The 17564-nt window shown below is 40.3% G+C and overlaps 1 protein-coding gene across 1 annotated transcript in view; it reads left to right on the top strand.

Annotated features, from left to right (window-relative positions):
- Window positions 1-17564, top strand: part of gabbr1b (gamma-aminobutyric acid (GABA) B receptor, 1b) — a 162385-nt gene that overhangs the window by 28126 nt on the left and 116695 nt on the right. The window contains exons 3-6 of the mRNA XM_026300435.1: window positions 2915-3085; window positions 4107-4208; window positions 5338-5403; window positions 7446-7637. Coding sequence (XP_026156220.1) covers window positions 2915-3085; window positions 4107-4208; window positions 5338-5403; window positions 7446-7637 — 531 coding nt within the window. The remainder of the gene's footprint in view (window positions 1-2914; window positions 3086-4106; window positions 4209-5337; window positions 5404-7445; window positions 7638-17564) is intronic.

The raw sequence follows: 17564 nt of genomic DNA, 5'->3' as shown, positions 1-17564 counted from the left end.
CGCTATACAAATAAATTGAATTGAATGGATATGAATTAAAGCCATTCTAAAGTACAATGATAATAAGTCTAACATCTGCGATGAGATAAAAGCTGAGTAATGAATGATTTAACAGCAGTTCAAGGACAAAATATATTTTTTTCACAAGACTACAAAGGTAGTCCATTGATAATCTACGCTGGTTTTAAGCTGTCACCTGAGCTTTTTTTGTTTGTTTGTTTTTGGCCAGTGAGCAAGTAGACCAGAAAATCAAATATCTCAACAACTACTAACATGGTAAAACATTCAAACATCCGGTACACTTTGTAGATTTATTCTTCGCAGAGGATGAATCATAGTGACACTTGTCATTGTTTATGACAAGGTACCGTATTTTCCAGACTATAACTTTTAGTACTTTGGATTGCCGTGCGACTTACACAGCAAAGTGACTTATACTCATATGTGTATATTATATTTACAGTAATTTTGTCAAATAATCACTAGCACTTGTGGCTCAATTGAAGATAATACTTGTAGCGATTGTGAATTTATCACATTTCTTATTAATTGTTTTATGAAAATGATCAATGAATTAATTACCTCAGAGCACCAAGTCGTTTCTGTGACTAGCCGTTCAGCTGATATGAATGCAATTATCAATTTTGAAATCTGAAGAATGAGTTTGATACCCAACAGTGGCCTTATTGTTTTACAACCAACAGAGACAAGCGACAGTAATTACTTAATAGGTGTGGACAACTTGGAGAATTATTGGGTGCGGCAGTAAATGTCAGACCAGCTGATTCAGAGAATAGAAAAAGGCAGGTTTAGCCGTCTTTGATTGCAGTTTCGCCGAGGCTGGCTGGCGGTACTCCACAATGTCGTTCAGTCTGTGTGTTTTATCTGCTCACGCCAAAAAGCGAGGGAACTCGGAGGATTGCCTACAGACAGGGGAAATATTAATCCTGTGTTCAAAATTGTGGATTTCAGAGGATCTTATTAAATGGAGGGATTATGACTATTGTAATACTTTCTTATTACTCCTGATTAAGTTATTACAGTGGCTATTTAGAATCAAGCAAATATTCATAACACAAGTTTTCATCATAATACTGATTCAATGAGATGATGTGAATTGATCACCTGGTGACTCAATTGATTATTTAACTGCACAAGGCTGGAAGGGCTTGAATGGCAAAAACACTCATAATTCAGAAATTCTGATACAAATACAATATTGAAATACATCGGTTAATGCAGATAATTACCATCTCTTTACATAGGGATAATTCATCCAGTAGGGGTCGTTGTGGCTCCATCAGTCCTTTAAGTTGAATCCTGTAACAAAACAGTAATGAATTTTGGCCGATGCCTGGCTTACCTTTGAGGTCGTTTGAAATTCACAGGTCAGAGGACCTGCCCATTTATCTCCTGTTTGTGGATGCTGGCTCCTTATTTATAGCCTGGATAGAGTGTCCTTTTTAGGGTTAGCTGGGTTTTGAAGATGAGATAAGTCTTTAGAGTGTTTGTTTTAAGGCAATTTCTTGAACCTTACTCAGTTCTTCGATGTGTTTATGGTGAGGATCTGGGTCCTGGAATGTTGAACTCCCATCTCTTGGAATGTTTGAGGGGTAAATCAAAGTGGGGTTTTCCTTTTGTTACATACTGTACCACTGAAAAAGTAAAAATGTTTATGTTCACACTAAACTCCTAGTGGAACTCAAGTTAAAATTCCACCCAAAAGTTATCACTATACTGCAGACTTCAAACTGCAGGTAATAAAGTATGCAGCTGAAACAAAGTTTGGAGTGAGTGTTGGCATTCAGACAGGACAGGATAAGTGTGAGTTCAGATGGAGCAAAAGGCCAGATCCAGGGAGTAAACAAGTGTCCATTCAGGCAAACAATCAATACAGAATTTATCAGATTACGTGTGTCCAATAGTTCAGTTAGTTTGCAATCATGGATAGTCATCAAGCACCACAGTCAGAGAAGTGGTGTGGCAGAGTGTAATGAATTGTCACCCATGTACGCACTCCACAAAACACCCATGTGTTTTACTGGTCTGTTTCATTTTAGCTACAATTCTAAATCAGCAGCTCCCAAGTTTTTTCATATCATGGCAATAACATCAGCCAGGCAAAAAAATGAAGGAGCAATTCTTACAAGCTCATGATTGAAAAGACATATTTTTAAAGATAAGTGATTATAGCAAATTACTAAATATACACTGCACTAGCCATATGGCCCCATTATCAGCTCATGATGTTAGGATCCAGGGTTCTGAACTTTCAGTTTCATACTCTTATTCTGAAAACTTCTTCCTGTAATCAGCTAAGCAACCTTGAGTAACTTGATCTAATCAACAAATTGAATTACTATATAAGCAGGTCTGCAGCCACACATCTTTGCCAGATTGTGGTTTAACTATAAGTGATCACACTCCAGCCTTTCTGCCCGATTCCTGCTTACAGTGGGTACGGAAAGTATTCAGACCCCTTTAAATCTTTCACTCTTTGTGTCATTGCAGCCATTTGCCAAAATCAAAAAAGTTCATTTTATTTCTCATTAATGTACACTCAGCACCCCATCTTGACAGAAAAAAACAGAAATGTAGAAATTTTTGCAAATTTATTAAAAATTATTACATATACACGTGCAACACAGCAGACCGACATAGAGCCACCGTGTGGCAAGCTAGCACTTAGAGCTTCCAGTTTCTAAATGCGAAATTTGGCACACTCTCATTAGTTCTGCACATTTGATAGACATCCCATGTTGAGAGTGCAATATTAGATGGTGACATGTCAGGGTTCATGCCCCATTATTGTCGCTTGTGGCTATACTTTCTTTTTGAGTCATAATTTTGCAGCACTAAGACATTAGGATTTCAATAGTTTTAATATGTTTTCTTCTGTCTCGTTGTGTCTCAGTTGTCATATGGGTCCAGTTCTCCAGCCCTGTCCAACCGGCAGCGTTTTCCCACCTTCTTTCGCACACATCCGTCTGCCACACTGCACAACCCCACTCGAGTGCAGCTCTTTCAGAAGTGGAAATGGACCAAGATTGCCACCATTCAGCAAACAACAGAAGTTTTTACATCAGTGAGTCATGTATTTAACTGAAAGTGAAATATAGCAGCATCACATTTAACAGCATTTAACCACTCATTTAACCATTTAAAGGTACTTTTATAGATTTTGTTACAGCTAGTCCCTTAAATGGTCAGTATGTATTGTGGTCACTGGATAGGCACACAAGGAAAATTAAGTTGAAATTATGGCGATTTGAGTCACATGATGGGTAAAAATGTTTTTGCTAGTTAACAGGTACTATTTATGCAGTTTGCACTTTGGCTATTTGCGCTGAACAAAGTGTTTCTTTATAAGGGATTTGATAGGTTTCTATTTAAAGTGCCTTGAGATTATTTTATTTTGATTTTGCCACTATACAAATAAATTTAATTGAACTGAAACTGAATTAAATAAACACTGCATAACACGTCAGCTGTCAAGTTAAGCTGAATAATGTGAGACAGAAGTGGTCTGTACCATTTTTATTTAATTAACAGTCAATTTCAATTTGTATCACTGTATTAATTTCCTTTCAAGTATTTGAATTGGTTTTTGTTGTTACAGTAAGATAAATATGGTATGAGACATTTTGAGAATCAGCATACAGTATATATTTTTAAGCATCCTGAAGTGACTGCATTCCTTAATGTAAAATAGTATTTTTTAACTTTAAGTAGTCCAAAACCATCAAAAACATCTATACAGAAGGGCTATTTTAGTAAATATTTGAAAGGTGATTTGAACACATATTTCTTACAGAGCAATACAGGAAAAAGTTGCTTGTATTTACAATTTCTCTCCCCTCCCTTATCTTCCCCATTTTCTGCTATGTCTATTTTCTGTTGCTTGGTTCTCACTCTCACTCAGTCTACCTCAATGTCTCTCTTGTCATGTGCTGTTATATTTGTTGGTGTCATTAACTCCTCACCCATCATCATCATTCCAAACTATCCACTCATCATCCCTCTCACTACCGTGCTCCTGCTTCAATTGCTGTTTACTATTTTTCTTTTTGTATGTGTGTATATGAATGCATGTATGTCTTTTACAGACTCTGGATGATCTGGAAGAGAGGGTAAAGGAGGCAGGGATTGAAATCAGTGTTCGCCAAAGCTTCCTCACTGACCCTGCTGTGGCTGTCAAAAACCTCAAGGTGCTTCCTCTTACATATACCAGTCGGCTAAATGGTAATCAGCCCTTTTTCTGGCTAGTTCAGTACATAGAACTCCTGGAAACTGCAACAAACGTCAAGAAATGGTGGAGCCAGTCTCATTTAGCACATTACTGAATCTCTGTAGCTACAGTTGAGCTATAGAGAACTCTAAACTGTTATAGAGGTTGAAGCCAGTACTGAAGCATTCTCAGATATAGCACCATAAATAATTACAAAATATATATCTAGCTTCTAGCTAAACAGAAAATTCAAAACAACTTTTCTTTAAAAGCCAGTCTTTTTTCCTACCAGATATTATGGTCATATTAGTTGGTTTCTGTTACAGTAGAACCTAAACCTAAGGTACACTTGCTTTCTCTAAAACCTTTTCATAAGCTTGGAACTGAATATTTCCATATTTCTGAGCATTATTTCTAATATTGCCTACATGTATGGTTAATCATAGAGTAGTTTAACGCCACTGTATCTGTATTAATTTGATGTTAATCCAAAACTTTAATACACTTTTTCCATGTTTACCTGTTGTCTTAATAAATGCTGTATGCTGTATGTTTGAGCGCTAATTTCATTGGTCTTTTCACATTGACAGCTCTGAACATACTATTGATACCCCCCGCTTCCAGCTAAGCTGGACAATCCACACACTGGTGCAAGCTTGGAACTTAAAGAATAAGCTACTGAGCTGCTCTAGCTTTGTGCCAACTAGAGTCTGATTTGGTTTTAGCTTCAAAGATCTGCACATACGTTTTCATGAAAGCACAGGGACTCATTTTCTCCATTTTCTATCTCAGTGCTGTACCTATATTCCCTCCTCCTTCCATTCCTTCCTCTTCTCATTCACCTTCCACCTGAGTCAGTCTGACTAGCTCTCACACACGCACTCCTTTACCAGGATGCTGTCCTAGGTTTAGTGTGCAAGATGAACTGGCCATTGCAAAAGAAACCATGAAAACATCATTAGTTAACCCAGCGGAGAGGAAGTCTATTTCTGTGTGGTGCCTGAATTATGAGGAGGGTTGGCTCATATGATCTCTATTCACACTGCAGGGTGTTTAACTTGTGGGTTTTTCAACTCACTGTGTGACTTCTTTTTTTTTTCACTTCCAAGCGCCAAGACGCCAGAATAATTGTTGGCTTGTTTTATGAGACTGAGGCCAGGCAGGTCTTCTGTGAGGTAATGTGTTCTCCTCTTCAAATTCCTTTGTGACAGACATATATTGCCATATACAGTGGGTACGGAAAATATTCAGACCCCTTTAAATTTTTCACTCTTTGTGTCATTGCAGCCATTTGCCAAAATCAAAAAAGTTCATTTTATTTCTCATTAATGTACACTCAGCACCCCATCTTGACAGAAAAAACCAGAAATGTAGAAATTTTTGCAAATTTGTTAAAAAAGAAAAACTGAAATATCACATGGTTATAAGTATTCAGACCCTTTGCAGTGACACTCATATTTAACTCACATGCTGTCCATTTCTTCTGATCCTCCTTGAGATGGTTCTGCTCCTTCATTGGAGTCCAGCTGTGTTTAATTAAACTGATTGGACTTGATTAGGAAAGGCACTCACCTGTCTATATAAGACCTTACAGCTCACAGTGCATGTCAGAGCAAATGATAATCATGGGGTCGAAGGACCCGCCCCAGGAGCTCAGAGACAGAATTGTGGCAAGGCACAGATCTGGCCAAGGTTACAAAAGAATTTCTGCAGCACTCAAGGTTCCTAAGAGCACAGTGGCCTCCATAATCCTCAAATGGAAAAAGTTTGGGACGACCAGAACTCTTCCTAGACCTGGCTGTCCAGCCAAACTGAGCAATCGTGGGAGAAGAGCCTTGGTGAGAGAGGTAAAGAAGAACCCAAAGATCACTGTGGCTGAGCTCCAGAGATGCAGTAGGGACATGGGAGAAAGTTCCACAAAGTCAACTATCACTGCAGCCCTCCACCAGTCGGGGCTTTATGGCAGAGTGGCCCGACGGAAGCCTCTCCTCAGTGCAAGACACATGAAAGGCCGCACAGAGTTTGCCAAAAAACACATGAAGGACTCCCAGACTATGAGAAATAAGATTCTCTGGTCTGATGAGACCAAGATTGAACTTTTTGGCGTTAATTCTAAGCGGCATGTGTGGAGAAAACCAGGCACTGCTCATCACCTGCCCAATACAATCCCTACAGTGAAACATGGTGGTGGGAGCATCATGTTGTGGGGGTGTTTTTCAGCTGCAAGGACAGGACGACTGGTTGCAATTGAAGGAAAGATGAATGTGGCCAAGTACAGAGATATCCTGGAAGAAAACCTCTTCCAGAGTGCTCAGGACCTCAGACTGGGCCGAAGGTTCACCTTTCAACAGGACAATGACCCTAAGCACACAGCTAAAATAACAAAGTAGTGGCTTCGGAACAACTCGGTGAACGCTCTTGACTGGCCCAGCCAGAGCCCTGACCTAAACCCAATTGAGCATCTCTGGAGAGACCTGAAAATGGCTGTCCACCAACGTTCACCATCCAACCTGACAGAACTGGAGAGGATCTGCAAGGAAAAATGGCAGAGGATCCCCAAATCCAGGTGTGAAAAACTTGTTGCATCATTCCCAAGAAGACTCATGGTTGTACTAGCTCAAAAGGGTGCTTCTACTCAATACTGAGCACAGGGTCTGAATACTTATGACCATGTGATATTTCAGTTTTTCTTTTTTATTAAATTTGCAAAAATTTCTACATTTCTGGTTTTTTCTGTCAAGATGGGGTGCTGAGTGTACATTAATGAGAAATAAAATGAACTTTTTTGATTTTGGCAAATGGCTGCAATGACACAAAGAGTGAAAAATTTAAAGGGGTCTGAATACTTTCCGTACCCACTGTATTACTGATGTGCAGTTACTGGCCCCACCAACCTGCAGTGTCTATTTGTTGTTTATTGTTGCTGTTCTTTTCTCTCTCCTCTATCCACTCACCCCAACTGGTTGAGGCAGATGGCCGCCCAAACTGAGCCCGGTTCTGCTGGAGGTTTTTTCTTCCGTTAAAGGGAGTTTTTCCTCTCCACTGTCACCAAGTGCTGCTCATAAGGGATTTGTTGGGTTTTTTGTTTTTTTGTAAAGTGCCTTGAGATGATTGTATTGTGATTTGGCGCTATACAAATAAAATTGAATTGTCATACACAATTTATCACTTATACATCACATTCTTGTTTTTCTTGTGCTCCACTGTCCCTCTGCAGGTGTATAAGGAGAAGCTCTATGGGAAAAAGTATGTGTGGTTCCTCATTGGCTGGTATGCAGACAACTGGTTTAAGATCAAGGACCCATCCATCAACTGTACTGTGGAGCAGATGACTAAGGCTGTAGAAGGCCATGTGACCACTGAGATTGTCATGCTCAACCCAGAGACTATGCGAGGAGCCTCCAATCTAGTAAGACAAGCATTACCTTACAATATTGTTTATCAGAAGTGCTCAATTGAACTATCTGCACCTACAGGGCCTGCTGGGAAATTATGACTGTGCTAATGCTAAACTTTTTATTTCCTGTTACAACTTAAAAAAGTGTACCTTTTTTAAAAAGCATTTCCAATCCTCAAGATTACAATAGTGATTTATTTTTAGTGTGGTTCTCCCATGGCTATATTCCCACCTTTCAAACATGTAAAAACATTTCTAGTAAGAAAATATAGTGTAAAAAATATGTTTCGGGTGATGGCTTTCTCAACCTTTTTTATAGATATCCTAGAGTTAACCCATTACAGGTAATGCGGTCCCGCCTTGTACATTGTCCACTGTTCACATGTAAATAATCTCAGGTGAACCAGGTAAATATGTGCACACCCCCAAGAAATGACACAAAACTTCATTATAGAATTTACTTTATTTACTTTATTTATTAGAATTTATTAAGCGCTTCTTGTATTCCACACAGAGACAAACAGTTTAGCTTGTCTAGGTGGAATACATAAAATGTTAAAGATTTAACGGTATCTCAGGGTGACATTGCAGACCACAACATTCTGAGCAACACCTTACCTAACATTTCCAGTCACAATGAAGTGTACAGTGGCCTTTATTCCATTCCAAGCCCCAATAACATGCCCTCTCAACACAAGAGCAGCTGACCTGAGATTGAAGTTCATGAGTAAGCTGTACACCTCCACAGCTGGTTACCAAAATGAAGTACTTGAAGTTATGAAGTTAATGAAGTTAAATGAAGTACTCTCTGAAAGTCTACTAGAAGTATCCTGCATGGAGGAGGTGGTTGTGGACAAAAATAAGGGCAACATGGAGAGAAGTTAGCCAACTATCAGAACTGCAGAGAGGTGGGATGAAGAAAGAGTTGGATAACAAGTACAACAAGCTGTCCATAGCAGAGGCCCTGGAGCCTGCCAAGCAACGACTCACAGCCCTGGCCACACGCCTGAAGAGGTACACCAGAGGAATAGAAGCAAGGAGAATAAACAGGGTTTTCTCTAACAATCATTCCAAAGTGTACTCTCAGTGGCAGGGTAGTAACATGAGAGCAGACCCACTAAAGCTGGAGACTGAACAATACTGGAAAAACATATGGGAGAAGGAGGCATAACATAACACCAATGCCCAGTGGCTGGTGGACCCTGAACAGGACCCAGTAACCATCACAATGGAAGATATCCGAGAAAGGGTCTCAAGCATGAAGAACTCGACAGCACCGCGACCCTGATATGTTCCACACCTACTGGCTAAAGAAACTAACTGCACTCCATGAGCGCCTGGCAGCTCAAATGAACCAGCTGATAATGGATGGGATTCACCCTGAATGGCTGACTGAAGGCAGGACAGTCCTGATCCGGAAGGACCCTCAAAAGGGAGCTGTCCCATCCAACTACCGCCTGATAACCTGCCTCTGCACAGCATGGAAGCTCCTGTCAGGCATCATAGTGACTAAGATGAGCAGGACCCAGAACAGAATGGGTAACACCAGGGGAGCAAAACCGGACATAGTACTGGTGGACAAACAGTAGAAGAAAGCCGTAGTGGTAGATGTAGCAATCCCAAGTGATAGCAACATCAGAAAGAAGGAATATGAGAAGCTTGAGAAATACCAAGGGCTGAAAGAAGGGCTAGAAAAGATGTGGAAGCTGAAGGCAATAGTGGTCCCGGTGGTTATTGGTACCCTCAGGGATGTGACCCCGAGACTGAGAGAGTGGCTCCAACAGATCCCCAGAGACACATCAGAGCTCCCAGTTCAGAAGAGCGCAGTGATAGGAACAGTTAAGCTACTGCGAAGAACCCTCAAACTCCCAGGCCTCTGGTAGAGGACCTGAAATTGAGGAAGACACACACACACCACCCGTAGGGGTGAGAAGAGAATTTTTATATATATACACATATAAGCTTTCAGAGAATCTTTTCAAATCAAATTTGATTTAAAAAGGCAAACAAAAAGACACACCATGTGTTGTTTTATATATTAAGATTCAAATGAGTGCTCAAACTGCTGATTCTCTGTTTTGGCTTATCTGATTGATAGGCATTACATCATTTTTCAGCAAACATGTCATCAGACCCCATATCAACAAACCCCATGAGTCAACTTTGTTTCTTACAGTCTGTCATAATCATAAATTTGCTTTGTCAGATATGTGAGACATCATTATATTGTATAAAACCTGTCACTTGGTTTAGGCTATTAAAAGTTTTGGGTAAGTCTGACCTTACAAAAAAGACGTTTATTCAATTGTGCTACTTCTTTTAAACCTAAAATAAGATACTTTCAGTTTACTTTGTATGTATGTATTACATTGTATATTATACTATACTTTTACTTCATTCTTTGACTAAAAAGTGCATAGCACAATTAAGCTTATATCTAAGCATTCTTTCCTTATGGGTTAGGGTTAGGAAGAAGTGGTACAAAGTGTGACCTTACTTCACAAAGTTGACAGTAGAGATACTTACTTTAAAATAACTAGAACTGCACCAGCAATATGTTGAGACATCGTTCAATGCAACAAATGCATGAATGCCACTGAATGCCAATCTGTTACTGAGGGAAAATATCCTGTGTTAGGACATTCGCACCAGGCAGGCAGGCTTAGTAGTCCTTTATTTTACTAAGAAACAAAATACTACAGAAATATTCTCTCATTTAATTCATTTTAGAAGAGGAGAGATAGTTTGTTACTACACACAGCTCTCATGTTGTTTATACCAAAAAAACTCTGAATCAGGCTCTGAAAAAGGGATGAATTTATGGTTTTATGATATGATGATACCAGTGGATTTCTTCTACAGGTTTATATAGATGTGTGTGTTGGGGTGTGTGGTCTGTAATGAACCAAATAAAGCACTAATGAATAAACAGAATGCATTTCTTAATTACATACAAACTAACTGAAATAGGCTACCATATGTACTAATACACTTCAAAGGAGAGAGGGCATGAAAATATGCCATATATTAATATATAATATTAATATATAATACTGCAACAGTCAACACACAGCTCAAAACAGCAACAAAGTACACTAAAGCAATATTTCATGTGAACAGAGGAAGATATAACCATACTGTAAAATAAGCAAGCTTAATTAGATTAAAATGGAAATGTGCATTCTTTAGCAGGAACAAACTAAATAGCACCACATCCGGCATCTGGTCAATCAGCGCAGAAGCCCCCCCAGGGAAATGTGTTGCCCCCTGCTCCCCCTGAAAAGCACCTATTCAAAGAAATAGACCTTTTACTTACATATTTTCAATTCACACACAATACATTGTCACATAACTCTGTTGCCAAGCCTTAATTGCTTGTTGATACTCCTCCAAAGTAGTGGGCTGCCATGAGCTGTACAGGTCACGGGGGTGCTGCGCCAATGTAATATCAAGTCTCACCATTGGGTGGCTTGCTCTGCTTTCGAACAAGGACTTTCAAATGACTTTTCTGTCTTCTGCAAAATCTCATCATGAAACTAACAAATTAAAAATAATCCCATTACAGTTTAAAAGAACTGTATGTTCAATTGGATTGATATAACAAATGATAGGACATCTTATAATGGTGAATAAATGTGTTTCTTTATAGTGATAGTATTATAATATAATATAATATGGTGGTAATATAAGTATTTGTTTAGTAGTATAGTATTGAGCTTTTTATGACCTTGTGAAAATAAGTTGTCATAGTTTCCTGTCAAACCCAATACTTGCTACAGTACAGTTAAATTGCAAAATACATCTTAAAGGTAAATCAGTACTGTGCACAAATGTTATTACATCAAAAGATGTCAGTGTTTGGGTTTTCTTTGGATCCAAAAATGTTTGACACCCTAGTAGAATAAGAATCCAATACTCTATTGAGAATTGCTACAGGATAGTGAGCTGGAGCTTGACAGCCAGCGAGTGCGGTGGCACAGCAGCAGGGGAACAATAGTGTGACTTAATGCTGAAAGTGTTGGGATCAGTAGTATATACAGCTCCTTTTCTGAGTGCATATGAACCAGTGTGTGCACGTGGCCAATATGCACTCCCTTTGTGCATACATGACTGTGCATGTGAGTAGGTGTGACCAATACAGATAATATGATTGGTTCCTGCAATCCGTGTGATTTACTTTGGAGGCCATTCTATTGTGTGTGGTGGATGGATTGATTTTTTTAACAGGAGCTGCATTTTTCCAAAACAATCTGCTGTACTGTTCCACGTTTTGCAGACACAGACTGAAGAAAAAATGGTCTACCCATGTATTCTGTGGTTATTTCTTTGATATTCAAACGTTTACAGTTGAAGATAGTTTATTCAAAACTGTATTGTTGTTTTTTAAAAAGTGTGATTCACCAGGTGCTCTTCTAACTGACACAAGCTACAGTACACCTGTTAGGACCCTGCTCTTGGACTTCCTGTCACTGGCTTTTATTTTGTTAGTCATTTCCGGTTGCCCCAACTAGTCTGTGACAGCTTTGTTTCATTAAGCTGATTGTTCTCACCTGTGCTTTTTACTATATAAGCGGGTCTGCTGCAGTGTTTGCCAAATTGTGATTTATCTCACAGTGATCACTCTCCAGCCTTTTCGCCTGACCAGTTATCTGCCCGATTGCCTATTCAACTTTTGATTGACCTGGACCGGATTTGGAACATATTTTTCAGCCCGACGATCTGATTCCCATTCACCTTTGATACCTGAACCACACTGTCTTTCCTGACCCAGGTCTATTCTTAGTTTGCCAGTTACCTACCTTTTAATAATACTCTGTCTCTCTTCCATACCCCACTACCTCACATCCGACCTTCTGTGAGACCAGAACCCTCAGCCAGAGCCATAAGTGTACAATTGCCAAATAAAACACTTTTTCACTCAGTTCCTTCTGTCAGCCTTTTTTGAGCTCAAACTTTTAATACCCCATCCCATCGGACTCAGCATACTATTGAGGAGAGAACAGGGTTGCTGGAATCACATGTCAAACAAATTGTAGCATCTAACATGACTCACCATAGTAATGTGGAGAAACTAGGGTTGCTGGAATCACATATCAAAGAAATTGTGGCATCTAACATGGCTCATCATACTATTGTGGAGGATATCCTGAGACAATCTAATGAGTGGCCTCATTTCTAACGTTTAAAGAATACACTCAGTTATCAGTACCCTCTTTGTTAAGAATCATGGAACCCTTATATAACCTGTTGAGCTAGTGTGATCCCTCTAGTCTGCCTGATGATAATAATAATAATGTCAAATAGACATCAGACGTTTGAGATTAGAAACAGATGGGTTTAAACATTTGGTTGCAGAATGATATAAGAGCAACTGACAGGTATTATTAATCGCGCTCTAGAGCTTTCTCAACCAGATAGTAGTGTTAAATGTGATTTTAAGAGGTCCCTCACTGGCGAGTGATGTGCATTTTGTTTTAAACGTTGACAATGAATACAACACGCACGTTTTTAGAGGAAACTGCATAGGTATTACAAAGTAACAATGGTTCTTTATCAGGTGATGAGTTAGAATTTGTAGTAACAGGGGCCCAGAATCGTAGAGGGGGGGCAAAGCTAAAATTTATGATGAAATTTTATTAGAGAAAAGTTATCACCTCTGATTTTTATTAGAGAAAAGTTATCACCTCTGATTGCATCACACATGCAATCAATGATTCCGTGTCTGATGTAGTAAAATTAAACCGAGCTAAACAGCTACGCAATTCTGTAGGACTTGATCATATGCAATGGGTGTCATTTAGTGAAACAGCTTCACCACTACTAGCTCAGGTTCTTTCCCTGATGTCAACCATACACGCATCACAGCGCGTCTCTTTTTAGGTCTTCGCTCACTCTCCTCTCCCTCTCGACCAGGCACGCTACTGCTATATAGGGAGAGGCAGATCATTAGATTTGATGAGGAGCAGCTGAGGCCAATTTCCCTGCTTGGCCACTGTTTCCTCAGCCACTGTTCCATAGCTCCCCCTGCAGCCTAGCAGTGATCACAGCCCGCCACAACATACCCCAACTTATGCCAGGGAGCCCTCCAGCTGAACCCATTCCCATCCCTGCAAGCGAGAGAGGAAGTCCTCCACCGCCATCTGTGCCTCCACCCTATGAACCACTGTGAACTTAAAAGGCTGTAGAGATACCAACGTGTGATCCGGGCGTTTGCATCTTTGGGAGCCATTGGAGCGGGGCATGAGCCGAACAGAGGGTGAATAGGCGTCCCAGGAGATAGTACCTGAGGGCATTGACGGCCCCCTGGATTGCCAGACAATTTTTCTCGATGTTGCTGTGCCTCCTTTCTTGCTCTGACAGTTTCCAGCTGAGGTACAGCACTGGGACGACCCCTCGTACCTGCTGGTCTGCAGCATACAAGGGAGAGAAAAGTTAGGAACATGAAGCAGTGGTTTCCCACAGGGAGCTTGTTTTATCTTCTCAAATACCACCTCTAACTGCTCCGTACACTGGAGGCGGTTAGGTCCACAAAATTCAGAACAAATTGCTTTTTTTTTATAAGTTTTGGGCTGAGGACAGAACGCAATTAAATAAACGCTGCTGTCTTTCCTATCTGAAGCCACACCTGCCCTCCACCCAAATGACACCCCAGATACTATACCTCGCTCCGTCCAATAGCAGGCCCCTCCGAAGCTGGCTGTTGTTGTTGGGACCCCGGGATAACGGATGTTTGTAGTCCTGCCTCCAGTCGTTCCATGGGGTGAACAGCCAGGAAGTCTTCAGCCACCGTGATGGCAACCTCCAGGGATGCTGGGTGATGGCAACGCACCCAGTCTGCTGTCTCGGTCAGCAGTCCGGCCACAAACTGTTCGAGGACCACCTTCTCCAGCATGTCCTGCTCCCCTTGGCTTTCCCCTGGGTTCAGCCATCTCAAGTGCTGGACGTAAACAAATGGATCTGAATCTGTCGGTCCTAGGGCACCCTCCCGGAACCAGTGGCGATAATACTCTGGCGAGAACCCCATCCTGTCCAGGACTGCCCGGTGAAGGTCAGAGAAACAGCCCACGCTGAAGCTGGGAGCATGAGGGGTGCTGCCTGGGCTTCGCTGGTCAGCAGCGGTAGCAGGTGCACTCCCCATTTTGCAGTTGGCCATGGCCATCACCTCGAATACCTCCAGGAAGCTCAGCGGATCGTCCTCTAGTGTCATCCGTTGCAAGGTGACAGTCTGTGGTTGGTACGAGGTCGGAGGGGTTCCGGCCTTCCAACTGGTCCACCAGTTCCCATAGCACATCATTTTGTTTCTCTGTCTGTGTCTTCAGCAACTCCAGCTGACGGAGCCTTCCATTCAGCTTGCTCACGGTTCGCTGCTGCTGTCTCCACCCAGACTTAGCCCAAGGTGACCAAAGGCTGTTGTGGCTACGACACTGTGGGGAAACCTGCTGCAAGTCAGATGCATAGGGTTATTGCAGAGTATAAAACTGGGAGCAACTGTCGGTGAAACCAGTTTTATACACCATACATACACAACCCAAAAAAGAAAGCCGCAGCAGCACACCCATATCAAGAATAATATAATTTGTTGTGATAGTGTTAAATAAGCGGCAATGTTAAAGAAAGGAGCAAACAGTAAAGCACCAGAATCTTACTACACGTCTCATCTTTGACTCCGGTTTACCCAAGTTAAACACATTTTTCTTAAATATAGAGCAATACATATTCATTTGGGATAGTAAGATAGCACTATAATATTCCTCACACTGCATCTCCTGTGTTTAAAACAAGGGACAAACTGATCCACAGTATATGTGCAGAGGTTAAGCCACAAAGAAACAAGGTTTTCCATAGACAAAGTGTCCACACAGGTTGGTCAAGGTTAAAAACAAGGCACAATCATCGGTCACATTAGTTAAGGTAGACTTTTTGAAACTTTCTGGGCTATCACATGCTTCTGACAGCACAAGGCAACTACCAATATTAGCATTGACTGACACAATATTTAATTTTAAATTTAAAAATAAAGCCTGTGTAAACAATATTTAAATATTAAATGTTTTTTTCTCAAGATATATTACAGGAATTTTACAGGAAGAAAAACATGTCTGAAACAACTGTGTACTATGCAGAGATACAAAATACAGACCCTGCTTCGTATTTAGACATATACACGCTTTATTTTTTATATTGAAAATCAAAACTAAATCTTTAGTGTGCATCTAACTTAATCTAACATAACAATACATACAAAAACATCAAAGCAATCTAACATCTAACATAATATAAACAATAATGCTGCTTTCCTGGTTCTGTTTGTCTGCCTGCCCGCCAAACAGCGAAGAACATTTGTGTTTTGCCTGAGCCCTGGACGATCCAGGGAGAATAAAGGTTGGTGTCCTGCACTTGGGTCCTCACTCCTTCCTTCATCACACCGACACCACCAGATACCATAACACACACATACACACAAACCCCCAAAAATGAATTACTTTATTTTTCTACATATAAGTTAATTAACTTATTACTTTATAAATTACTTTATTAATTACTATTAATAATATTAAATTGAACTTTAAATTAGAATAATTGCTGTAACAATTAAATTTCCCCTTGAGGATTAATAAAGTACTTCCTCTTCTTCTTCTTCTTCTTCTTCTTCTTCTTCTTCTAACTAATTACTCTAGAAAAACCCCAAGAGTCTTCTATCAGCAGCGGTTATTGCGTATGATAAATGATTATATTTGCGGTATGACGTTAGTTAACGTATAGTGTTATTTGAGAATATTTACTACTTCTGATATTTAATGTATGTAATACACATAATGTGGATGCTATTAAAAAAAACAATTGCAGCAGCATATTAATTTGCAAGACAACAACGTATGCATCTAAATAAAGTGTTTTTCACCGGTCCTAGTCAGCGCAGTAATAGGTGGTTATTCAGGTTTGTTCTGATGCCAAATAATTACACTTTCATTTGACACACCTCGTAAACTCTGCGGCTCTTGCTCAAGCCCCGTTTGCCTCCAGTATTCGTTTTAAAACATCCAATGTACTAATGCAGTGGGCACCGCCATTTCATGTCTAGCGAAGAAGATTTGTTTTAAAGACAGTGACAATATTTCAAACAACTATTATTTTCCCACCTCTATGGCCCAGTTACTGATAAGACCGACACCAGGTCACTAGCTAGGCTAAGCTAGGCAGCGTGTGTAGTGCTGGCATGATCAAAAACTGCAACAAGGCCATTCAAATGAAGGCAGCGGTTATAATAGCAGTACATCTATTTTTCACGAATAAATAAAGAAATCCCCTGCTTACCTTACTACAACCCAACTACTGTTACCTTACTTTGTCCCGCTCCTCGATGGAAAGAACTGCGATGGGTAGAGAGCGCACTTGAGATGGCTTTGTAGTCTGGTGGAAATAAGTAGTATTCTTCTGCCACATTTATGGACACCTCTTTTCATTTTTTAATTTATGCTTACACTATTCTGTAATTAATAAATTTCAACAATAACAAAGTATTAACTCCTACAGAAAGTCTTAAATTATTCTTATTTGTCATAAGTCTACATTTCTAGCACTTTATGCGCACGCTATAACTCACTACTCCAAGTCAAGTTCACCCTTTGAAATTTTATATTTTGCTAGAAGAGCTCATAATGAGTCGAAACACCTTGAATCTGTAAAGGTGATTTGAAATTCAACAACTCTCCATATTATGTGGAAGTCAATTATAAAATGAAGTTATTACAAATCATTGGCTATATCAGTTTTTACAGTGTAGATGTATGACCTGGTCCTGAACTCCTCCCCGTGCAGGTGGGTCTTCAGCTTCCTGACCGGCAGACCACAGGTTGTTTGAGTGGGTCATCACACTTCCATCTGCCCTCACCCACAACACCGGATCTCCCCAGGGCTGTGTGCTCATCCCTCTGCTGC

This window comes from Mastacembelus armatus, chromosome 11 (assembly GCF_900324485.2).
Source record: "Mastacembelus armatus chromosome 11, fMasArm1.2, whole genome shotgun sequence".
NCBI classification, from domain to species: Eukaryota; Metazoa; Chordata; class Actinopteri; order Synbranchiformes; family Mastacembelidae; genus Mastacembelus; species Mastacembelus armatus.
Note: the sequence above shows the minus strand (reverse complement) of the source record. Positions and strands in the feature narration are given on the sequence as shown.